At 43.1% G+C, this 25,588-nt stretch overlaps 1 protein-coding gene across 3 annotated transcripts in view; it reads right to left on the bottom strand.

The window, feature by feature from the left end:
- Positions 1–492: 492 nt before the first annotated feature.
- The window catches only part of RRM2B (ribonucleotide reductase regulatory TP53 inducible subunit M2B), a 35,924-nt gene continuing 10,828 nt past the window's right edge, over positions 493–25,588 (bottom strand). For all 3 annotated transcript variants that reach the window (XM_034763403.1, XM_034763404.1, XM_034763405.1), the window contains exons 2-9: positions 25,420–25,575; positions 22,454–22,570; positions 19,007–19,140; positions 17,858–17,952; positions 13,171–13,304; positions 7,323–7,427; positions 6,559–6,672; positions 493–1,284 (exon numbers count right to left, since the gene is read on the bottom strand). In XM_034763403.1, the coding sequence (XP_034619294.1) occupies positions 1,132–1,284; positions 6,559–6,672; positions 7,323–7,427; positions 13,171–13,304; positions 17,858–17,952; positions 19,007–19,140; positions 22,454–22,570; positions 25,420–25,575 (1,008 nt within the window). In that variant the 3' untranslated portion in view covers positions 493–1,131. The remainder of the gene's footprint in view (positions 1,285–6,558; positions 6,673–7,322; positions 7,428–13,170; positions 13,305–17,857; positions 17,953–19,006; positions 19,141–22,453; positions 22,571–25,419; positions 25,576–25,588) is intronic.

Below are 25,588 nucleotides of genomic sequence, written 5' to 3' on the forward strand. Positions count from 1 at the left end.
TCACAACAACATGAGTCAAACAAGTTCTTTATAGTACAGTAACTCCCCATTTAACATTGTCCCACTTAACGTTGTTTCAATGTTATGTCCCTGCTCAATTAGGGAACATGCTCGTTTAAAGTTGTGCAATGCTCCCTTATAACGTCGTTTGGCTACCTGCTTGTAAGATTCTGTGGAAGAGCAGCGACTTTACAAGGGAGCATTGCACAAGTTCCACTTCTCCGCCTCCTCTCCCTCCCTCCCACTGCTTCCCCCATTGCCAAACAGCTGTTTGGAGGCGCTTAGGACTTTCTGGGAGAGAGCAGGAGGAACGGAGACGCAGGGCTTCCCCACTCCTGCCCCTCCCTCCCAGAAAGTCCTAAGCGTGAAGTGCTGGGAGGGAGGGGGAGAGGGAGGAGGAGAAGCAGGGAAGCCCCATGTCGCCACTCCTCCCCCTTCCTCCCAGAAAATCCTAAGCGCCGCTAAACAGCTGTTTGGCGGCGCTTAGGACTTTGCGGGGGGGAAGGGATGTGGCGTGCTCCGGAGAGAGGGTGGAGTGGGGGGAGGAGGGGGAAAAAGGTGGGCTTGGAGTGGAGCGGGGACAGGAAGAGGCGGGCCTGGAGCATTCCCGGCAAAATCCGAGACTGTTCTCCAGGGAAGTTGCCACTGCTGCTGCAAAGGTGCTTCCCAGCCAGGGTACTTCCCAACCACAGTACAGTACTGTATAGTATACAGTATAATACCTTTTGTCTGACCCCAAAAAAATTCCTTGGCACCTAACCCCCGCATTTACATTAAATCTTATGGAACAATTGGATTCGTTTAACATTGTTTCACTTAAAGTTGCATTTTTCAGGAAAATAACTACAACGTTAAGTGAGGAGTTACTGTATATCCCTTTAAGAAGCTGCATGAATTTCTAAGAGGACCTTTTTACAGGGTGCAATGCAAAAAGATATTTACATCATAGGTTATAACCTACATATTGTATTGCTAAATTACAGTTTATTCAAGTGTAAATTTATAACTTCACACAAAGTAGGAAGCCAGAAAAAAAAAATCCTAGTAGACTTCAGAAGAAATACATAAAACTTCCCAACACGAAGTGAGATGGGGGAGTGGGAAAAAGTCAAGATGCTCTCTGAAGAGAGATTAGAAATCTGCATCCAGCGTGAAAACATTGTCTGTTGTTTCTGCCATAACTGCAAAGCGCTGATACTCTGAAACCCGCTTCTCAAAGAAATTTGTTTTTCCTTCCAGTGAAATATTCTCCATGAAATCAAAAGGATTTTCTGCTTGAAAGACCTGAAAGCAAACTTTATTAAATTGGAGTTCCTGAAATGACAACATGATGCTCCTATGAATTCCCACATGAATAATCCACAAAATGATGTTACTTACCTGTAACTGTGGGTTCTTCGAGATGGGTGATCCCCATGTGTATCCCACACATGGGTACACATGTGCTCCATGTGCCTTAAACTGGAGATCTGTAGCAAGTAACGTCTGTTGGTCCATGCATGCAGAGGTGCTCTCCTTGTGCTTCAAACTGAGGGTGGTATGGACAGACACCTTTCCAGTTCCTTCTCTTACCATGAATTAGATAACATCTGAAGCAGAGGGGAAGGAGAGCGGGTAGTGAAATGCAGATAGGGACCACACGTCTCAAAGAACCTCCACTTAAAGGTAGGTAACTTCCATTTCTTCTTCAAGTGCTGGTCCCTATACACACACACACATACACACACACACACACACACACACGGGAAGTGTGAGGATGCAGTTGGTATGGATATCTGTAACACTATTGTGCCTACAGCTGCATCTGCCATGGAAGCCTGGCCTAGAGCAAAATGCTTTGTAAAGCTGTGGCTGGATCCCCAGGTAGCCGCTTTACAAACGTCCAGCATTGATACAGCTCAAAGAGATGCCACTGAGGTTGCTTGAGGCTGAGTAGACCCTCATACCCGTCTGGACGAGTTACACGTGCCAGCTGATGAGACAGAATAATGCATCCAGAGATCCACTTAATGAGTCACCGAGTCAATAATATTTGTCCTTGTGAGCACTCTGTTATGGCGACAAATATTCTTGGTGTTTTCCCATTCAGTTTCATTCTTTGCAGATAAAAGACCAAGGCCTATTTGACATTCAAGAAGTGCAGTCTTTTTTGTTTGTTTGTTCGCTGAAAACATGAGGTTTTGGGAATAATATTGGTAAGTGAATAAGTTTGTTCATGTGAAACTCTGAAATCAAGATAGACTTTCTCTGTGATATATGGTGTACAGCGGATCAATCATGAATGCACCCCATTCATTCACCCGTCTGGCTGACTTGATGGCAAATAAGAAGGCAACCTTCATGGAAAGGCATGACATGGAACATATGACCATCATTTTGAAGGTAAGAGCTGAGAGTACCAAGCTGAGGTCCCATGTACTGTGGGTACTGTCACTGGTGGTAAGGTCCTAATGAGTCCTTTGAGGAAGGAAATTGTGGCAGGGTGAGTAAAGATAATGTGGCTTTTCACTGGATGAGGGAAGGCACTGACTGCTGCCAGATGGACTTTCAGCTAGCCAGTGGAAAAACCTGACATCTTGAGGGACTGGAGATAGTCTAAAATGGCAGTGATACCTGCCAATTCTGGTGAACGCTGTTTAGCTAGAGAGCATTTTCTAGTGGAGATTTTTCTGCTGCGATTGAGAATAGTTCAGATGGCCTCTGAATATGAACGTTTTAGGTATGATGATCCAAATACCAGGCCATGAGATGAAGAGGGTCTGGGTTGCAATCTCTGATCCTGCCCTTCTCCTGATCCAGAAAAGATCGTATATAGGTAGGAGGATGGGATGACGTTCATAGGAGGTCCAGAAGCAAAAATGTCTGGGCCAACTGGATACGATGAGGATAACCTTGGCCCTGTTGTGGCGAATTTTCTATAGAACCTGAAGTAGTGGGGGATGGAAGGAAAGACGTACCTTAGATGGTCAATCCAGGATAACAGAAGGGGATCACCCTTGGAATCTCAGCCTAATGTTGCTCTGCAACTGTAGAGATTGAATTTCTTGTTTGTCTGGGAGGCAAACAGGTCCCAATATGGTGTTTCCCAATGGGTGAAGATTTCAGTCAAGACAGAATAGTGTATTTCTCACTCACGGTCTGCAGAGAAGTGCCTGCTGAGATTTTCTGCCAGTCTTCTGCATACCTGGTAAGTATGTCACCAACAGCAAGATGCTCTTCTTGATGCACCAGTCTCAAATTCACTGCCTCTATACACAGAGGAAGAGATCTCACTCCAGCCTGTTTGTTTACACAAAAGACGGTCAATCATGTTGTCTGACATTAGCTGGATATGATGGAACCATGAGGGGGAGGAATGCATTACAGGCAAGGTGAACTGCCCTCCTCTCCAGTACATTTATATGCATTCTGGCCTCACATGGGAACTATGTGCATTGTGCAGTGTGACTGTACATGGTGGCTCCCCACCTTATGAGGGATGCCTCTATGATTATGGTTGCGTCCAGTATGGGTGGAAGAAAGGGGATTCCCGCTCACATCTAGTCCGGTTTTGTCCACTATACAAGAAAGGCTCTGACCTTTACAGTATTGTTATCCTGGTATTCATGTTGTCCTTGTCCGGAGAATAAACAGACCAAAACCAGGCCTGCAGGCAACAGAGATGCAGTCTAGCAAATGATGTTAAATACACTCACGCAGCCATGCGGCTCAGTAGGGAAAGACACACTCCTCAATGTAGTGCAAGGCCTAAGAGTGACTGCTCATGGCCTCAAATCTGTTTAAAGGGAGATAGCCTTTACTGAGGACGAGTCTAAGGTCAGTCCTATGAATTCTACAGTGTTTGTGGGAGTGAAATTTTCTTTATTTATACAGAACCCCAATGTTGTCAGAAATGGAGTAAGGACAGGGTTGCCAACTGGGCTTCCTGGCTTGTTCAGCATGTTACTAGTCAGTCATGCAGATATGGGAAGATGGCGTAGCTGTTGTGCCTCATCTGGGCCACCACTGAGAAGACTTTCGTAAAGACCTTGGGTGCGGTCACTAGCCCATATGGGAGTACTCTAAACTGGTAGTGCTCTTGTCCTACCATGAATCTTAGAAAGCTTCTGTGGTACCAGTGAATATCCACATGAAAGTAAATATCTTTAGGTTTGCTTGTGGTACTCTCTCTTCAGGGCCAGGGTATAAATCTCCAGGAAGCAAAGAGTTGATCTAGAGTCCTTAAGAGACCATAATGTAGCCATAGGGCTAACCTGCTGACTCATTGCTCTTCTTACTGAAGAGATTATACTCAAAAGGCAAATGCTCAGTGGTATTCTGGACTTCTGCGAAGAACTAAGATGAGCGAAACCATGATTCGTGCCTCATGACTGGCTGGGGTGATGGGTCTAGATAAGTGGTCCCCAAACTTTTCAGGGTCATGCCTCCCTTACCCCTGTCTGTGCCCCAACCCCAGAGCCAGGAGCGGTTCTGTCCGGGCTTGTCTCCCTTGGGGAAAAGGGTCCCCTGGAGCACTCAATTTATCCGATAAAAAGGTGGGCTCCTGTTCTACCCGTGGTGCCAGCAGCACCAATGGAAGAATTCTCTAACTTGTGGATGCAGTGGGGGACGATCCTCTTTTCCTTGAGGTGTTTTTTCCTGACACTGAAATGTCTCTAAAAAGGACCAGGCCCAACAGCAGTGGAGATTATGAATAGAGCTGAGCAAAAATATGTTCCAGAAAAGTAAAGGTTTCAGTTCTTCCTGGAGTTCAAGGAGTTCCTGAGGTGGGGACCAATGGATCTGGGGCCGGGCCTCCAATGCTCTTGAACTCAGTGTGCCGGAATCACTGATTCCCAGTTGTACAGTGTAAAGCTCTCAGACAGGGCCAATCTGTCTTGTGGGAAGGAGTTGGAACCAGAACTGTTAGATCCTTCTTCCTTTGCACCTTTCCTTCTTGGACAGGTTTGTGCAGACCTAATCCCTAAGGACCAGCGAATGAGGACTTACCTGACTTAGACCAACACGGGAAGGGATCCTTTTTCATAGAGGCAAATCTAGATAGAAATCTCTCCTTATGCTTATACTTATGTTCCCTACTCTTATGAGAAGTTTATTAGGCTTAATTTTTTCAACCCCTAGTCCAGAGCTTGTACTCAGCAGGGGCACAACTCGCAACAAGGCCACTATACCGAGGTTCTCCCCAGCCTGCATCTGACTGGGGTCTTATGGCCAGCTCCATGAGATGCTTCCACAGATGGAGGTCTCATCCCTCACAGGTTTGAGTGAGCCTCCCCAAGTCAGTAAAGGAAGCGCTAGTGTTCATTGATGAAGCAGAAGGAACCAGGGCGGGAGATACAGTTCTTAAACTCTGGGACTTTTGGCATAGTCCTTTTCCACAGGGAGAAGCTCCGGAGAACTAAACAAATTATACTAGCTATGAAAATACTAACACACTTAAACACTAGGTCTAAACTTACTAAAAACTATTTACAATATATAATTACAGATATTGTAAGCAGAGGAAGATCAATGCGGACACAAAGAAGTCAAACCAGGCAGTGGTAAGAAGGAATTGGAGAGGCATTGGTCTGTGCCACCCTTTATGCCCTCAGTTTGAAGCATGAGGAGAGCAACTGCAAATGTGAGGACCAACAGACGCTTCTTACTACAAATCTCCCATCTCAGGCACTGGAAGCACATGCGTGCCCATGTGTGGAATTCACATAGGGACCAGCACTCGACGCAGCAGCATCCACTTGCTGGTAACATCCCTTGGTAAAAATAAAGCAGGAATTCTCCGCACCTCATAGGTAATATCTAGACTGGTTCTCCCCTCCTCAACCCACCAACCCTGGCAACCAGCACTCAGCAAGGGAACATGAAATATCTCAGGAAACAAGAGATTAGAATAGACTTGGGTCTCATTCCACTAAAGCAGTGTAATATAAACATTTACTTTTCATGCCCTGAGAGAGCCACTCTACCCTATATATTGATTAATATTTTTTTACTTGGGGTTTGTACCATGAATGCATCCAGCACAAAAATACTCTACGCAACTCAACTTATTTTCAGAGGTTCACTTCTTTCTGTGTGTAATTAAAGGGTTTATCCTCAGGAAGATCTCCTCTCAGCATTATTAATAGATCTGTTTTCCTCAGAGTAACAGTATTTTTCAAAGGTCACTTGCTTCCATCTAAGCAAATTCAGCGTTATATTGACCACCCAAGAGATGGGCACGCTAATCTGTTAACCTTGTGCAATGAATATAAACGATTCTACTTTATTATAGCCTCGTAAAATCAGAACACCTGAATGCAACACACACTTCCAATTTAAATCCAAGTAGTAATTACAGGGGAACCCTGGCCAGAGAAACAATGGTTTAATCTGTTTCAAATAATGAAATCTGAATATTGACATTGTTCTCTGAGTGAGATACAGCAGAACACATAAGTGCAGCATGGGTGCGATGCCCACACCTGTGGTAAATTAGTGCAGCACACAAACAACTTTGCTTGGCCATTTTAACAGGCCAATATTTCTTGGAAGTGTCATCTCTCTCAACTTTCTTACCTTAGAGAACCCAAGTTCTGTCAGTAAACGGTCTGCCACAAATTCAATATATCGTTTCATCAAAGTGCAATTCATTCCAATCAGCCCTACTGGTAAAGCCTCTGTTAAAAACTCCTGGAGTAAAACACAACAGTGACATTTAAAGAAGGGACAGTGCAACTTAAGGGGAACAAATAGTATCTACTTGGTGGTGGTATATCGTTTGTGATATTTCTATGAAATCAGACCCAGAGGTTGTTTACAACTTAAATAACTTGCATCACAAGAAACACAGCAAATGTCTCCTGTTTTGATCGGCTCTTTGCAACTTTCTATGTTTAATATTTATTTTGTGAAAGAGTCAGTGAGAATTTTCACTTGTGTTTTTTTTATATGACAGATCCAATTCTCACTAACAATCAATGCAAGTTTTGCCATTGAATTCAAGGGGAGCCGGATCAGATCCTATGTGTAGCAAAAAAAAAAAAATCTAACCTGTAAGTAAATGTGACTGAACATGAAAGAGAAAACCCACCTGCGGTGGCATTCGCTTTTACTAATCACTTGGCTAGTACTCTCAAAAATCATCTCTGCCTTCTATTCTCTGTGACAAGCAAGAGTACCAAGAGATTGATTGTAGGTGGTGTGTTGGAATTTTACAGTGATTCACATGTGTGGACCAGTCATTTATTAGGAATTCCAGAAATTCTACTACAGCATCACCTTCTTTACACATGAAAATCCTCTTGTGCCATCAGTGACACTGATCAGTCTTGTCTGCTCACCTGCTCAATTTCAACTGCATTAACAATGATCTCCTTGACCCTCTCTTCTGAAGGCTTGTTCACTAAATAATGAAATATTAGGCAAGCAAAGTCACAGTGCAGACCCTGAAATACAAAAGAATGAAAGTTTAGTTTCTCCTGCCCCTCATGATTTGCTATTTAAAGCCTTGTACTGATAATTGTCTCTCAGAGGAATAAGCTTCCTAACTTGCTGCTTCATGGCAATCAGGGTGGATAAAAATCAATCAGAAAAATCAGTTTTTATTTAAATAGTTTTTTTCCTCAAAAAATCCGATCTAAAAGATACATTATAGCTCAAAGGTATCTCATCATGGAATAGAGATTATAAATTCTTATTCTATACTATGAGACAATATATTCATGTAATGTTTAAGAAAAGGTTTGTAAATGAGTTCCAATAGTTCATGGAATAGGGACCCAATCTTATGGAGTTCCAAGGGCTTCTGTATATATTATTTAGGTTAAGCTTTCTATCTACCCAATGGGACTCAGTGCTCAGTCTAGAACAGTGGTCTCCAAAGTGGGGTGTGTGCAAGAGGATCCTTGGGGGTGCACGGCAGGAGGAGCGCATTTTTTGAGTCTGAGCAGCTTTTTTATTTTATTTTATTTTGCTTCGGCACAGCAGGAGGTGCTTGCTCAAAAAATTTTTACTGATAAGGGTGCGCGATCAAAAAAGTTTGGAGACCACTGGTCTAGAAGATACCATCAGAGATGTTTAGTTTTGTAGTTCTCAAACTGTGGATTTGTGTCTCCAGAGATAACATGATCGTTAACAGCAAAAATGATAAATAATATTTATAGATGAGAAATAACAGACCTCAACCCTATTGTCCCTCTGCAAATTTGTGTACACAGAGTCAATCCCTTACCTCTCTAAAAGTGAAAAGTTTCAAAAAGTTCAATGAATAGAAGATTGTTGGGAGCGGAATATATCTGGACAAGGAGAAGTCTGGAGACAAATGCGAGAAGGGAGGGACAGGCAGTAGAAACAAAAGTGAAACTGTTTGAGCAGCATATTCCAGAAGTCTTGAGGTCTTTCTGAGTGTAGCCTTCATTGATTTGAGATCTACCATGCCATTCTCTTACTAGAAGGGAAAATCTATAATGGCAGAAGGCAGTAAAAGAGACCCAGTTTGGGAATATTTTAATGAAGTTCCTCTACCTGTGAGTAAAACAGGCATCCGTACAAAATACAAACAGTGCAACAAAGAAATGCAAGGCCTGGTTGCCCAAATGAAACATCATGAGAAGTGTTCCTCCTCAGGAGGAAGCTGTGTTGAAGATGATGAAAAGAACATGTCAATTTGATTTAAATCAAATCCACCCTGATGGCAACACTGATGTAATTGTATTTCTCAAAACTTAAAAGGGCACTCATTTATACTGGACAGAAATCATGTAATCATGTTATAGCATCAGACATTGGAAGTAGATTTGTGAACACTCATGGTTTCAAGATATTTTAATTATCTTTACAGTAACTCCTCACTTAAAATCGTCCCGATTAACGTTGTTACATTGCTGATCAATCAGAGAACATGTTAGTTTGAAGTTGCGCAATGCTCCCTTATAACGTTGTTTGGCAGCCGCCTGCTTTGTCCACCGCTTGCAGAAAGAGCAGCCCATTGCAGCTGGCTCGTGGGAGCTTGGAACCAGGATGGACTGGCAGACCCCCCCCATCAGCTCCCCACTCCCCTAAGTTCTCCGTGCGGAGCACACCCAGCAGGCTATCAATTGCTGGCAGTTCAGCTGTCCCTCCCCACCACTGCCATGTGCGCCAACTTTTCGTGGTGCCAGTGGGTGCTCAACCCTCCTCTGCCACCGGCACCGACTCCACCCCTGCCCCGCCCCCATTCCAACACCTTCCCCAAAGTCCCCAACTCTGCCCCCTCCCTGCCCCTATTGGACTCCTCCCCAAATCCCTGCCCCAGCTCCGCCTCTTCCCCGAGCGCACTGCATTCCCCCTCTTCCCCCCTCCCTCCCTGCGCTTGCTGCCGTGAAATAGCTGTTTCGCGGCAGGAAGCGCAGGGAGCTTGGGGAGAAGCGGAGCCACGGGGTGCTCAGGGGAGGAGGTGGAGGTGAGCTGGGGCGGGGGGTGGGAGGACAGCTGCCCACCAATTTTTCCCCGTGGGTGCTTCAGCCCCGGAGCACCCAGGGAGTTGGCACCTAAGGCTCCTGCCCTCTGCCTTGGAGCTGCTCCCAGGGAGTCTCCTGCTTGCTGTGCAGGGTTGGGGGAAGAGGGGTGCTGTCAGGGTGTCCTCACCCCTGCTCCTGCACCCCGCTTACCCCATCTCCATAGAGCAGGGGAAGGACATGACAGGGCTCAGGATGGAGGGAGCTTGCTACCAGCAGTTGCTGTCTCAACTTACTGATCTTTTTAAAAAGGCAATGTACTTAGAGTGGGGTCAGTGTACTTAAAAGGGCAATGCACATCTCTCTCTCACAGGGTGTGTCTCTCTGTCTCTCATGCTGTCTCCCCTCCCTCCATCTGTGCTGCCTTGTAGAATGTGAGGCTACATTAACAACAACGTGTTAATCCTTGAGGGCTCAGCCAAGTGCTAGTTCATCATTCAGCACTAAGGCATTCCCTGGGAAATATTCCACGCTCTGACTCCACCACCTCAACCAAGCTTCACAATCATCATTGCTGTGTACAAGTATTAAATTATTTGTTTAAAACTTATACTATGTGTGTACACATGTGATATATATAGTCTTTTGCTGGTGAAAAAAATTTCCCTAGAACCTACCCCCCCCCCCCCTCCCCATTTACATTAATTCTTATGGGGAAATTAGAATCGCTTAACATAGTTTCGCTTAAAGTCAAATTTTTCAGGAACATAACTACAATGTTAAGCGAGAAGTTACTGTATTAAGATTTTTTCCTCCTCTCACGTGCCCTCCAAGCTCTTGCAGAAAGGAGGAGGTTAATTTAACAAAACAAGTTCCATTACTAAGATCAAATCTAAAACTGAAAAATACTTTTTCATGCAACATGCAGTTAGTGTGTAGGTCTCGTTTCCACAAGATTTCATTAAGGACATTAAAACTCAAAATAGAAGAGGATTGCATAGAATATGGACAATAAGAAAACCCAGAGTGACAACAGTGAAGATTAAAACAAATCAGCCAACCAAGAGTTTTGGAAAAGTTATAAACCCTCATAAGCTAACCTCGAATGGGCATTAGAAACAAAATTCCCAGAATAAAATTTCTTTAACTGCCTGCTGCAGGATTTCTTGCACATTCCTTTGGTTCCACAGTTGCTGCCCACTGTCAGAGAGAGAATACTGCACTAGATGGACCATTAGCCTGGTACTTGCATTATGTTACCTGATATTTTAGTAGGATTTTGGCTAATTTTTAAAATCTGTGGCTCTCCCGCTTAAAAGAGAATGACTGCTTGTACATTCCCCAAATAACCATGCATTAGGTGGTGCCCACAATCTGTCTAACCAGATTCATCAAAAAACAATTTACATTTTCTTTTCTTTACAGGATTTTATATTGCTGTTTTATCATTTTAGTTTTGTGCTGAGCCTCTCTCAATACAGATGCCTTGTGCATTTTGTACTTTTATTGCAATAACTACCTATTTAGTTACAATTATGCCATTGGAAATTGAACTAGAAAACTGTGGGGGGTTTTGGTGCTGAATGACATGCCACAAAAAGGCAGTTAGACTTATTGTATTTAGCATCCTACATCACATTAACCTGAAAGTGAGTTTTATAGAAAACTTCTGCTGAAAACCACACACATATTGATTGCATGAAAAAGGTTACAATGACTTCTAGGAATAGAAAATGAAACTGGATCTTATTAGTGGACATGAAGTAGAATTTATTTTCCAAAGCACTAAAGTTGCCTCAAGCCTGAGCCATACATTGCTTTATTTTCCAGTCCCATCAGGTACTTCAACAATTCTATCATCATAATATAGCTTCCTTCTAAATTAAACGAGAGCTACTGGCTATTTTCCCTTGTGATGGAATCCTTTACCATTTTAAGCCAATGCCAGTAGATTCAATCATTTCTATGTTTATCTTGCATATTAATCTGTCCTTCAGGTTCTACAGCGCTCCAGATTTTAAACTTGATGTATGTTTTCTAACAGCACCTTAACTGTGCAGGGCCCCGCCCATGAGGAGCCGTCACTACAAGATGGGGTGAGGAGGGACTAGGAGGATAAATGTTACTACAGTAGTTACTACTATTACTACTATATGTTCAGTACCAGAAAAATACTGGCAGGTGCAGCCTTACAAATATATTACAAGCCACCGTACTTTTTAATTTCTTAAAAAATAGTTTAAGTTAAAAAGTGTTCCACACCAACAGTGTCAGTAATACAGAACAGCAGTTGTTCCACTCCACAAGATATATTTACTGTATGTTACTAGAGGAACAAGAATGGGAACAAGGTCAGCCACTTCAGTAGAAATATCCCCTACACTGGACCAAACACTGCAGAAGGCCCTGTGCAAGTACTGTGTTCTGTACTTGGAGAGAGCTATAGAAAGGGACAAGGCAACCTGTACCATCCACCACCTGAGTGGTAGAAGCCAATGCAAAGCCAGCTGCATTCATATACACACTAGGACCCTAGGGTGAGCAGGCTGAACCTCCATTGTAAAGCTAGTGGGCACAGGCTGCACTACAGAATCCCATGTATGTGGCTACCCCTGGCTGGCAGCGCAGTCCAGTACATGTCCACACCTGCTGCTCTGCTGGCTATTTGACTTCTGCTGCCTTCAGTGCCGGAAGCTGAGCACTGTGCTGGCTCAAGTCTGCTCTCTCCCATTATTCACCATCACTTTGTTTCTTGTGCCATGTGTCTCCAGTTCATTCCTTGCTCATACTGTGAATTAGGATTTTTTTTCATCTTATTTCTTTTCCTTTTAAGATGATTTAGGTGAATAGCTTTATTCAGGATGCTGATTATTCTTGCCTAGAAACAAGGTGGTATTTAAGCTATCCTACATTCGTTTAACATCTGCCCAGAGGTAATTTATTTCTCAAACCTGTTCCTACACCTTCTCCCTTAAAACATGTTCTAAAAATAGCCTACTCCCTCACAGGATTTCAGTGCTCCTGCAGTTCCCAGTAATGTCAAGGTTTGCAGACTCAGGGCTACGTGCTGCACTGTGGAAGGGTGCCCACCAACAGAGAGGGCGGGTCTTACTGGTGCTGCCACCATCCACTGCCTGCATAACTGCCTCAGCCGAGCTATGGCTGAACGAGTGAGAGGATACTGTGGGTGTGGCTTAAAGTTAATGGACAGGTCAACCAGTTCCTTCCCCCAGTCAAGATGCTGCACCTGTCCACGTAACAAGCTCTGGAAGAATCCTACTATGTGTGTCAGGGTAGGCTGGGTTTCAGAGAACTGTCTCAGGCCTTTGCCCTCTTCCAGCCCCATCAGCAGTAACGTGTCAAAACAGCTCCGTCTTGCCAGCAACACACCCTCTCTGCCCTGCTGGATTTCCCCTTTCTTCACTGGTGTTTGCGCTCCCCCACCTTCTGCATCCACTTACCTGCTTTCTCCCTTTTCCCCAGTGAAAACCCACCTTTTCAGCACCTGACGCAATTCTCTTTTTCCTCTCCCACAGCTGCTGACAGAGATGGATGAAGTATTGCCCTTATTGGCATGGCTATGAGGCTCTGCTCAAAGTGTGTGTGGGCAGCAGCTCTAGAGGGAGAGGGGAACATGCAGAAAAAATTGTGCCTCTCCCCTCTGGCCTGCGGATTCACTGAGAGCCCAGCCACCCACTACTCTCAGCTAGAGGAACACTCTACCCCCAAACAAATGTAACGTTCCACATATTACCTCATCTCGGCTAATGAGCTCATTGGAGAATGTCAGTCCAGGCATCAGACCCCTCTTCTTCAGCCAAAATATAGCAGCAAAAGAACCTGAGAAGAAGATCCCTTCCACTGCGGCAAAGGCAACCACTCTCTCCCCTGTTTAATACAATACACTGGAAATTAAGACTCAGAAAAATCAAATTTGCTTCTAGTTTGTCAGGTATGCAGCTTACATTAGACACATTGATACTGAACAGCACTAAATCATCATCCACTTAGGTACCATATTTATATTTCATTACATAGGATCCCACAGCATGCATGTACGTGCACACATCATCATTTACCCACCAATGAAATGCAACCACATTTGGAGTGAAATAGGACAGCTATTAAAAGTGTTCAACACACAACAGTTTAGACCAGGAAGAGAGGAAAAATAGCACATCCTATTGACAGTAAAAGGGGCATTTCGGAAGGAAGAATTTAATTGCCCAAACTGAAATCTGGTCAGGATATCAGGCCTAATCTGGCCAGGACATCAGGCCTAATACCCCTGTTCCTCTTAGTAGAAGGTGGTTGTGACTAGTTGACAAGATTGGGAGATGCAGACTTCCTATGTGAGCCTAACCTGTCTGGCTCTCAGGTTCCTACATAAACGGAAGAGTAGTCTCCTACCTGATAGAGGCAAGACAGGATGCAATTCATTAAGATTTGTAAAGTACTCGGCTTTCTACAGTTTCTTCCATCTAGGAAGTTAGAGCATTATTATTCTGACTCTTGTAAAAACAGCTGAAAATCTTTAATGACCACAAATGATCTGACTCTGTTTTATGCCTTAGCCTAATGACAGCACCTCCCACTGCCTAGTAGCCACTGACTCCACAAAGACTATTGATGTAAACTGCAGAGAAGAGTGCCACCTATTGAATCACCAAACACCACTTCCTGCAACATCAGGAGTGCTTCTTGGAGATCTCTCATCCAGGTAATGACTAGTCTAACCTGTTCAGCCTCTGAGATTTAACAAGTTCACAGGCCAGGGAGTTATAGCTGTGCATGTAAACCCATACACTGAGAGGCTTAAAGGCATTTACCTAGAAAAAAATCTACACAAGTGCGGGAGATTTAGGATAATCTCAAGAGCAAATACAGCAATACTTAATGATTTGTTATGTTCAAAATTCACCAGAACACTTTAATCTTAAAAAGGCCTAATCAGAGTTCAATTAATGGTGAAATCCTATAAGGCACTGTACTTTGACATCCACATTATCAGCAGATGTATTCACAATTAGAGTCGTTACAACTAATGCTAAAGGAATTCATAATCACTGGGCTGAGATTTTTGAAGTCTAACAGAAAAATTTTTAATACATAACTTGGATACAGAAAATTTTGTTTTCCTTATCTAACTTTTTAGAGGTGCTCACTTATAAATGCTCCATTTTAGGAAATGCATTTGCATTTGGTACAATGGAAGTGCACATATTCCTCTTCTATTACTTAATGCTTATGATGGCTAAACAGGCTAATCTCTTCAGCAGCCATTCATCTGAAATGGTTCCGCTGCCTTTTTAGCACATAGGTTTAGTTTGCTGTGCAAGAAGAGATTCTTTTAACTGGTCAATTACTTTCAAAAGTTTTCTCTTTCCAACAGTGGAAGCGAAGGAACCAGAAAGACAAACAATGGAAGTGACTTGGGGAGGTCCACCAAGGTCCCTGCAAAGGGAATGCAGAGCAGAGTGATTGTGGACTCCCATGAGGAAAGCTCATGATAAGGACAACCTGCACAATTCTAGTAATCAAGCTGCCTTGCAAACCAATCAGTGGAGCGTATAGCGGGTAAAAGACACAACAGAGGTGGAATATTTTTTGTAATGGAGCCATCACTCTGCAACGAGCAATGGGGGAATGACTAAAGGAAGAGGGTCTACGATGGGTCTTGAATACCCCTTTAATCACAATAATGTATTTGTAACACATTCTGTGCATTAGCTAGATGGCATGATGACTCAACTTGTTTTCCACATAGGATAGACCCAAACTTTCCTCCTCACATTCCCTTCCAGCCAAAAATATACACCATAATATTCCTCACGGCATTGCTCTCCTAAGATTTAATCATAAAAGTCTTAGCAAGTTCTCTAGAAAGTATCCCAGGGCAGGGCACTTTCACTGGAGATCAAATAGCAGCTTGTCTAAATAAGCAAAATAATCTGTGTATCTGCACTATTAAGATCAGTAAAGTCAGTGTAGAAACCTCAGTTGAGGAGGGCCAACTAGACCGTACTGTGTCATGCATAAGAAACCGGAGCTGAGCCCTCAGTCTGGGGTTACCAATTATGCTCTTGTGAGACCTATTAAGTCATCTAGCTCCATCCCCCACCACTGTGAAATTCCTTGCACTACCTCTTCTAGTGCTTCGGCCAGCCTTGTTTTAAGTAAGTCCCAATTATGGAGCTTCCTCTACTTAAAGCAAGCAGTCAGAGCACTGAGTCCTACAGCGTCCCTGCCAGACTGCCAAGGAGAGCAGAAAGCACTTACCTAGGTACTAGTGGCCTTCGTGAAGGGTGTGTATTGGAAGTTAGAAAGGTACACGCTACAATACATCAATATCAGAGAATGGAATCTGGACCTGCCCCTCAACATCTGAGCTATTGTGGTGCAGGCAAGTGAAGTTGTGATCTCTATGGCCTGGCTCTATTAAGTTTAGGCTAGAAATTAGAAGGTTTCTAAACATCTGAAGAATGAGGTTTTGGAACATCTTCCCACTAGGAGCAGTGGGGCAGACAATCCCGCTAGATTCAAGATAGGGATGTAAATAACATGTAAAAACAGTAGCCTTATAACCACCTCTGCGCCCGGGGTCCCTCCCAGCTGCCAGGACAGACCCCAGGCACAGGACCCTGGGTGTGCTGGGATGCCAGGCGACAACCAGGATCCCAAGCGCAGGGATACCAGGTGCGCAAGGATGCCAGGTGGCAGCAGAGTCCCGGGCATGCGGGGCGGCGGCTCGGAGGGACCCCAGGTGGTTTAATCATTAACAGAAACCAATAAGCATCAAGCTTATTGGTTAACCGGTTAAACTCTTTCATCTCTAATTCAAGATGATAAATTTATGAACAGGATTATATAACAGAGTTGTCTGTGATAGCAGGGGAGGGGACCCTAAGATCCAAGAGATCCCTTCCAGTACTATGTCCCCAAATTCACTCCTGCTGCCTCCCATTGCTGCTGCCATCCCTTACTTGGCCTCTCTTCCTCACACTCTATGCCCCAGTGCCTTCACACCCATGTACTCCTCCCCACCAAAGCCCTGCTTCTATAGAAATGCATATTGTATTTTAAAGCATCCTGATGATGTATATAGATAAATACCCAGGTCTCCAGAGGTGCAAGGTCTGTGCATTAAACTCTGGCACCTTTGCCCCCTGTGCCCCACACAGATCATTTTAAGAAAAGGACATTTATTTTTCTACTCCAATGAATGGAATGCAGGTGCCATCTGCTGGTTTATTTAGGGAAAGGTCATATGGAGAAAAGAAAAGACAAATAGCATATTTACTGTATTCCTGTAGTTCACGCAGAAGAAATATACTTGACAACTCTAAAAAATACCAGACAATCCTACAAAATAAGTGTCCATAAAGCTAACGATTAAATGCAATACCTGATAGTAAAATCCATATAGCAAAATTTCTTGCTGAATGCCTACTGGCTGGCTCTTGCATACTGAAATATGTAACAAAGTTCTTAATATGCTCATTGGAAATCTCGAATCAGGAGTGTCTATTTCTGAATGTGCCTGAAGAAAACATAATGTTGGGCTAATAAGTTCTTTTCACCCCCTAGCAATCACTTTGTATGCAGAAGAAATGACAGGGTCCTGCTGTACTTTGGAATGAACATACTGAGCAGTCAGTTGACAATGTCAGAGCTAATGAAACATCTATGCAACAAACATCTGGCAATGTGTCTGGTAAAAAGTGAAAAAAAAATGTATAGAAAATACAAGTTGCCAAAGGCACTAAAAGGAAAATAAGGTATAAATAACTATGTTATATCTGGCCAAGGCAACTCTACCAGCAGACTGCAGTAAAGGAAACAGTTCCCCCCCACAACTGACATTTGGAACTTGACTAACCGTTCTCAATAGTCTCACTGAAATATTTTCAGCAAAGCCACCAATAATTGTCTGAATTTTCCCAAAGAAAAACCTTACTTGGGATGATCCCTCTTCTCCCCCCCAAATACACAACGTAACCTGCACCTCACTTCTTCCCACCCAAAACAAGAGTGTCTACACTAGTGAATCAAACAAGTTCTCGCAGTAAGATGATTTCATTTTTAGAGGGAGGGGAGGGGTGCTTGGACATGCTCACACACCCAGAGTATTATTTGAACCCATGTTAAAGTCATAATTGCCTTTTTATCCCTTATTCATAACACAAGAACCCCCCAGAACTTTTACACCTATGATCTGGGCCTTGACATTGGCACACGTCATTAGCTCAGGATTAAGATCTACACACTGATCTGAATTTTTCTTTTTTAGACATCACGGTTGGACTTGAAACTCAAGATACACGTAACCCTTAAACTCTGGAGAAATTCTGCTCTGGAATGTTGCAGCTCAGACCCAGAAAATTACCCTTTGTTAATCTGAGGCATATATAATGGAATCACCAAATTAAAAAGCTACATACCAAAAGTTGAGTCTCTGTCTGCTATCCACCTCAGGGCCCAATCTGCTTTCTTCTTGACACAAGGCATTGTTTCAATTGCATTAAATAAAAATTCTCTATAGAATGAAACAAAGGTAATATTACAAACACTTATAATTTATTTGTATTATATTAGTACCTAGAGCCCTCAGCTGAGATTGGGACCCCACTGTGCTAGAGACTATACAAACACAGAGTAAGAGACAGTCTTTGCCCCAAAGTTTTTACAATCTAACAGACAAAAGCTACAAGGGCAAACAGACAGAGAGAGGGAAAGTGACTTATCCAAGCTCACACAGCAGGTACATGGCAGAGCCAAGAATTGAACCCAGGTTTCTCAATTACCAAATCAGTATCCTATCCACTAGAGTATGGTGCATCTCACACTATAAGCCAGATAGTGGCCAGTTCCTGCTCAGGGAGACTCCCTTGCAGACCCCACACAGGAGCTGGGCACAATTTCAGCCCCTGTGGAATACAAATCCTGATTCTGGCTAGCACAGCTAACTGTGCTAAGTACCTCCAAAGGTTGCAGGAACATAAGCTTACAAAATGACATAGCAGCCATCTCCCCACTGCCCATGTACCTTGGAGTTCCAGGAGATACTGAGCTTCCCCAGTGTAAGATGCTGCCCTGGAAATGCAGCTCTGTATGACCCTCACTACAGGACCATGGTTTCTCCACACATCTGCAGTCACGGTCTAACTTTTTGCTATTGTTATTACTGTTAATATTTAAACTAAAGAGACTCTCTTGTTGACATATTAGCAACAAACAAGTTGGATGCAAGTAAAGTGATATATTTATTACCAAACCCAGATCAGTAAATAGCATTAAATTCCTAGAACGATCCATAACCAAACTGTTTCAATCTATCAATTATATTGCACTGTACAAATATTAACTAAGCCTCACAACACTCCTGTGTAGTAGGTATTAGTATTACTCCATTTTATAGATGAGGAATACAAAGCAGGAAATGTTAAGTGATTTTCCTAAGGCCACCCAGCGAGTCAGTATGGAAAAGAAGGCAGGTGATATTGGCATGTGCTACATGACTAGCCCTCTAGACTGCACAGCCAGTACTGAGGTAATATGTTCAATGGCTTTGTGACAACTTTGAGAATTACCGTTTCTTGGGATTTTTGATGTAAGTGTCTATTAGCAAACTGTACATCTCCGAGTGAACATTCTCAATTAGAATCTGAAATCCATAGAAACAACGAGCCTCTGGGATTTGCACTTCCTGGCTGAATCGCTCCACCTACCAAGAAAAGTGCCAGTTAGGATATTAGCACTACCTGAGAGAATATTTTCAAGCCCTGAGTTGAACAAACACAACCTCCCTGCCATGGAGAAAGGATGGGGGCAGTTGGATTGAAACATTTCACAAACATGCATGCAAACAGCTAGCAGATTGTGGAATTATTCTTTGAGAGAGAAAGTGAAATAAAGCTGCTGTATATATAGCTTATCAAACTGTAATCAAGAGGTTTGCTGTATATGTACTGAAAGTATACAGCAGAATACTGTAACACTGAAAACTTCACATTACACAAACACTCAGGATTTTGGTTTGATATTAAATAAAATGAACCAGTACTTCACAAAATCTCTGTGTCATAGAGAATGTGTGTCTCTTTCTCCAACCTCACCCCATACTATAATGTATTCCCTAGATGTATGCCCAGAAGTTATACATGCACAAGGTCCAGGATAGGCCATTTTCAGGCCTACACCACTGATAGTTTAAGGTCAGATATCTTGCAGCCCAGCGTGACTACAAATGGCAAATCCATATCATCAGAAAGGGGTGATCCATCACTTCCTTGTAGATTCAGAGATATCCCCAACAAGTCACCTTAGTAAACACAGGTCCTTAGAATCGGTTTTACTGAGATAAGGAACACTGGCCAGGACATAATAGTATCCCCTATATTCTTTTAAAAGTGCTATGCTAGGCAGAGATAGTATGATTTTAACCAACTCAAAGAGAAACACTGATGACACCACTGAAGAAGTTCACTCCCATCTTCCATTCCTAAAGAGCCAAAAATGAACACAGTCCACTGGAAGGGAGGACTTAAAGATTGTTTCCAGGAACGGAGTGGCTGGAATCCTTCAGACTATACTGGTGTGAGCCTTGTGACGTTTCACTCCATATCCTTTATGAAAATATCCTTATGATATGAATATGACAACTGAGATATACTTTATGCAAGATGGGTCTTGTAAGATATCATTGGAAAGGTTATAATTTACTGAATGTGATTATCCAATTTGTATGCCTGTATCATTTCTGTATCTGAAGTTAGGAATATTGACTATGTATCTGTATTTCAATTATGCTACTTTGGGTGACGCCCACTGCTAACACTTCAGGAACAACAATGGAAAAGCCAGACAGGGCAGTGGCCCATCAGCGAGGACAATGGACTGTGAAAAGGTTTGGCCTTCCTGCCGACCCTCCATACTGCCACTGACTCATGGACGCTGTGATACTACAGAGTCAGGTGGTCTTGTCACCTGATACTAAACATTACCTGGGACTTCTTGTAACTTTCCACTAGAAGGGAGGGGGGTCAAGTTTGGGAAACGAAGGATTTCCGCCTTATGTAAATCCTATTTAAGGGTTGGGAGGAACTCAAACTGGAATCCTCCTCTTCATGATGTCTGCTCAAGAAGAAAGACTGCTAAAGCCACCTGAAGGGAAGGCGGGGAGGGGTCCAGACTGAGGCGGGGTCCAGTCTGAAAAGGAATACAATTGGAACTCTGAACCACAGAAACTTTGCAACCTGCCTAAAACAACACTATAACATTTCGGGTGAGAATTTACATTGTGTAATCTGTTTCTTAAGTATATTGAGCTTAGCCTGCCTAGTTTGCTTTATTTGGTCAGTACTCTGCTTTATTCTGTTATCTCTTATAGTCACTTAAAATTCACCTTTTGTAGTTAATAAACATATTTCTTGTTTGTAATATAACCCAGTTTATGTAATTTCTAACTGGGAGGGCAAGAAGTTGTGCATATCTTCCTCCACATTGAGGGAGGCAGCAAATTTCATAAAACCTTTGGGTTTGTACCCCTTAAAAAGACTGGACACCAGAGCGTTGGAGCATGTCCCTCAGGCTGAATCTTTCCAGAGCGGATCGCTGTCTCTCTGTGCAGCTGGGTGTGGCCCTGCTTGTGTGCTTGGCTGGAAGAGGCTTGTGAGCCTAACCCAGCAAGGCCAAGTAAAGGGGACCCAGGCTGGCAGAATCATAGAATATCAGGGTTGGAAGGGACCTCAGGAGGTCATCTAGTCCAACCTCCTGCTCAAAGCAGGACCAATCCCCAACAAAATCATCCCAGCCAGGGCTTTGTCAAGCCTGACCTTAAAAACTCTAAAGAAGGAGATTCCGCCACCTCCCTAGGTAACCCATTCCAGTGCTTCATCACACTCCTAGTGAAAAAGTTTTTCCTAATATCCAACCTAAACCTCCCCAACTGCAACTTGAGACCATTACTCCTTGTTCTGTCATCAGGTACCACTGAGAACAGTCTAGATCCATCCTCTTTGGAACCTCCGTTCAGGTAGTTGAAAGCAGCTATCAAATCCCCCCTCATTCTTGTCTTCTGCAGACTAAACAATCCCAGTTACCTCAGCCTCTCCTCAGAAGTCATGTGCTCCAGCCCCCTAATCATTTTTGTTGCCCTCCGCTGGGCTCTTTCCAATTTTTCCACATCCTTCTTGTAGTGTGGGGCCCAAAACTGGACACCAGTACTCCAGATGAGGCCTCAACAATGTTGAATAGACGGGAATGATCATGTCCCTCGATTTGCTGGCAATGCCTCTACTTATACAGCCCAAAATGCCGTTAGCCTTCTTGGCAACAAGGGCACACTGCTGACTCATATCCAGCTTCTCGTCCACTGTAACCCCTAGGTCCTTTTCTGCAGCACTGCTTCCTAGCCATTCGGTCCCTAGTCTGTAACAGTGCATGGGATTCTTCCGTCCTAAGTCCAGGACTCTGCACTTGTCCTTGTTGAACCTCATCAGGTTTCTTTTGGCCCAATCCTCTAATTTGTCTAAATCCCTCTGTATCCTATCCCTACCCTCCAGCGAATCTACCAGTCCTCCCAGTTTAATGTAATCTGCAAACTTGCTGAGAATGCAGTCCACGCCATCCTCCAGATCATTAATGAAGATATTGAACAAAACCGGCCCCAGGACCGACCCCTGGGGCACTCCACTTGAAACCGGCTGCCAACTAGACATGGAGCCATTGATCACTACCCGTTGAGCCCGACGATCTAGTCAGCTTTCTATCCACCTTATGGTGCATCCCAGCACATCAGGTGACACCCCAACGGGCCCAAACCCATCAAAGGCCTAATATGTCTTAAATATTGGCCCAAGGAGAACAGGTTGCTCAGATGTCTAAGCAAAACTGAGATTACGTGCAAGAGAGAAAATGCAACTACTAAATATAATCAAGTGACTCTTTATTGTTAAGTCAAAATTAAAATGAAGAGTCTTTGCTAGCCAAATGAATGGTAACTCGTGAGAAATGGGCTCATTGTAAAGATGCCTTACCAAATTTTCATTTACAATTCCATCGCTGGCTGCAAAAAAAGCCAGGACATGAGAGATGAAGTATTTTTCTTCTGATTTCAGCTTGTTCCAGTGAGGAAAGTCCTTTGATAAATCAACCTTATGGTAAAAAAGAAAGAAAAATACAATATTATTGTCCCTTAATGTTGATAACTCATGAAGAAAAATAGAAGAAGCTTAAGCAAATCAGTGATGATGGAAGTTATCTGAGACTAAACTTGAAAACGTTTAGAGAATTTTATTACATTTGTAATTGAATTTAAAACCAAACAGTGAAAGCAATGAAGTACAGTAGTGTATCTGCCACCATGTTGTAATTTAATTGCTTTTCAGCTTATAAATGATACCCCTCCCCACACAAATACAGATCTTTGGAAACTCAGAGAATATGCACACCATTTAGAGTCACTAGAATGACCACTAGATGACTGATACTATAGTGTGTCCGCAAAGATATTTCTAATGGGAGAGTAGAATAATTTACTTTTACATAGCGCTCTTCATCAGTCTGTGAAGCACTTTAGGATGAAAGACACTATAGAAATGGAAAATGACTTTATATATTGAACCATACAACACTGTAAATGCAAAAACTTTTCCGCACTGTAAAGTGGCAAGATTTCAAAACCTCAATGTGTGTCAAAAAAACAAAGATCCTTTCCAATGTGTCTTTAAGGATACTTGCAATTAAAGACAGCATTTTGCAACGAGCCTTTAAAATGAAAAGGATTTTCTTTATGTGACATCTAATTTCTCCCACAAGACTACTGTTGGACAATAAGAAAGCATTACATATCTACTCTTCTATAAGGCTGTGAATTCTGGCTGGGGTAGCTCTCCTGACTCCTAAACTGTGGGCCTTGTTCACTGGACCATAATACTCACAGTGTCCCTAAAACACCTCAATGCACACTGGCAGAGGGCCCACCACCACACTGCAACGCATATCAGGCCTGACACACTCACTAACCCCATCACAGTGTGATCATAATATGTATCTAAAAGGTGCCTTGTAAGGTATAATATTTAAACTGATCATATGCCAGTCCTGAAAAATCATTGCATGATGTATGTACGGGTTGTGTACAATGAGTTACATATGTGTACTAGAAATAGACATTCTTAAAATGTCTTTGGAAAGCAGTGCACAAACCCTGCCTGCCCTAGATAAAGAAATGTCCATTTACCTGTCTGACCCACTTGATTACAGGCAGAGGACAATAAGAGTACATTTACACATAAGATAAACAAAGCTATCACGCTAACAAGAATGGAGAAGAGAGTTTAGTGAGCAGGCCAGGGGACAGACTCTGCATCCCAGAAAGACTTCCTGGCTCTTGAGACAGAGACAATGGACTTCAGGAAATATAAGGGTAACAAAAAAGCTATTAATCCCTCACGTAAGGGACAAGAGACCAAAGCTCTTGGAATCTGTGAAAGGTGGATCCGTCAACCATGTGGACTGAAGTCTCTGGAACCTGACAATAGATGAGAAATTGCCTCAGACCAAGATTGTAATCTGTTAAACTTTAGACACTCGAAAGCATGTTTTATTTTTGTTTTGTCTGCAATCATACCTGTCTTTTTCTCTTGCTTAGTATCATAGAATCATAGGGTTAGAAGGAACCACAAGAGTCATCTAGTCTAACCCCTGGCCAAGATGCATGATTTGTTGTGTCTAAACCATCCAAGACAGATGGATATCGAGCCTGCTTTTGAAAACCTCCAGTGAAGAAGCTTCTACAACCTCCTGAGGCAGTCTGTTCCATTGCCCTACTGTTCTTTACACTTAGGAAGTTTTTCCTGAGATTTAATCTAAATCTGCTATGCTGTAGTTTGAACCCATTGCCTGTTGTCCTGCCCTCTGTGGCAAAAGAGAACAACTTTTCTCCATACTTTTTGTAGCAGCCTTTCAAGTATCTGAAGACCACTCTCATATTCCTCCCTTAATCTCCTCTTTTCCAAACTAAACATACCCATGTCCCTTCAGCCTTTGTGCGTATGGCTTGCATTCCTTTGAACATCCCTTTGATCATCTTTGTTGCTGGCCTCTGGTTCCTTTCCAGTTTCTCTACATCCTTTCTATACATTGATGACCAAAACTGGACATAGTACTCCAGCTGAGCCCTAACCAGCGCTGAGTAGAGTGGAACTATCACCTCCCATGACTTGCACTCTATGCCTCTGTTAATGCAACCTAAAACTGCATTTGCTTTTTTTGCAAGAGCACCTCATTTCTGGTTCATGTTGAGGCTGTGATCCACCACAACTTCCAGCTCCTTCTCAGCAGTGCTGCTGCCAGGCCAGTTTTCCCCCATTCTGTATTTATGCATTTGTTTTTTCTCCCCCAAGTGCAGCACCTTACATTTGCCTTTGCTGATTTTCATTTTGTTTATAGCCCAGTTCTCCAATTTATCAAGATACTTCTGAATTTTAGCTCTATCCTCCAAAGTATTGGCAACCCCCTCCCGCCCCACCAAACTTTGTCTCATCTGCAAACTTGATCAGTATGTTCTCTCTACCTATATCCAAGTCATTAATAAATATGTTCAACAACACTGGACCCATAGCAGATCCCTGTGAACCCCACTTGAATCACTTACATCTCTGTTCTTTACTAATAAACTCATTCTTGTTTTATTACAAAACAATACCAGTGGTGTACGTTAAAGTGAAGTGTGAGTCTTCAGATAACCTAACAGGCTGGTGTGTACACTCTCTCTTCGAAGGCAGCAAACTTAATTTCTGTGAGCATCACAGTGAGACGTCTCTGGGGTTCACTAACTGTTGACTGCATGGGCAAGGTTGAGACCAGCAGAGTCTCAAGGGCAGACTGGAGTGACAGGGAGTTGACAATCTAATCTCCAACAAGGCTGAGACTTGCTGAGGCAGAGAGATCACACCGTGGCTTACAATTCTGAGTGTCCCGAATAGAACATCACACTCACCTCTTCTGCTGTCCAGAAGGAAGCTTGTGCCTTTTTATACATGTTCCATATATCCGGGTATTGGAGTGGGAAGATGACAAATCTACGAGGATTTTTTCTGAGAAGAGGTTCTTCATTTGGTTTAAAGTCATTTTCAATAGCATCTGAAGAGAAACCCTAAAGAAAAAGC

The sequence above is a fragment of the Trachemys scripta genome, chromosome 2 (assembly GCF_013100865.1).
Source record: "Trachemys scripta elegans isolate TJP31775 chromosome 2, CAS_Tse_1.0, whole genome shotgun sequence".
Taxonomy (NCBI): Eukaryota; Metazoa; Chordata; order Testudines; family Emydidae; genus Trachemys; species Trachemys scripta.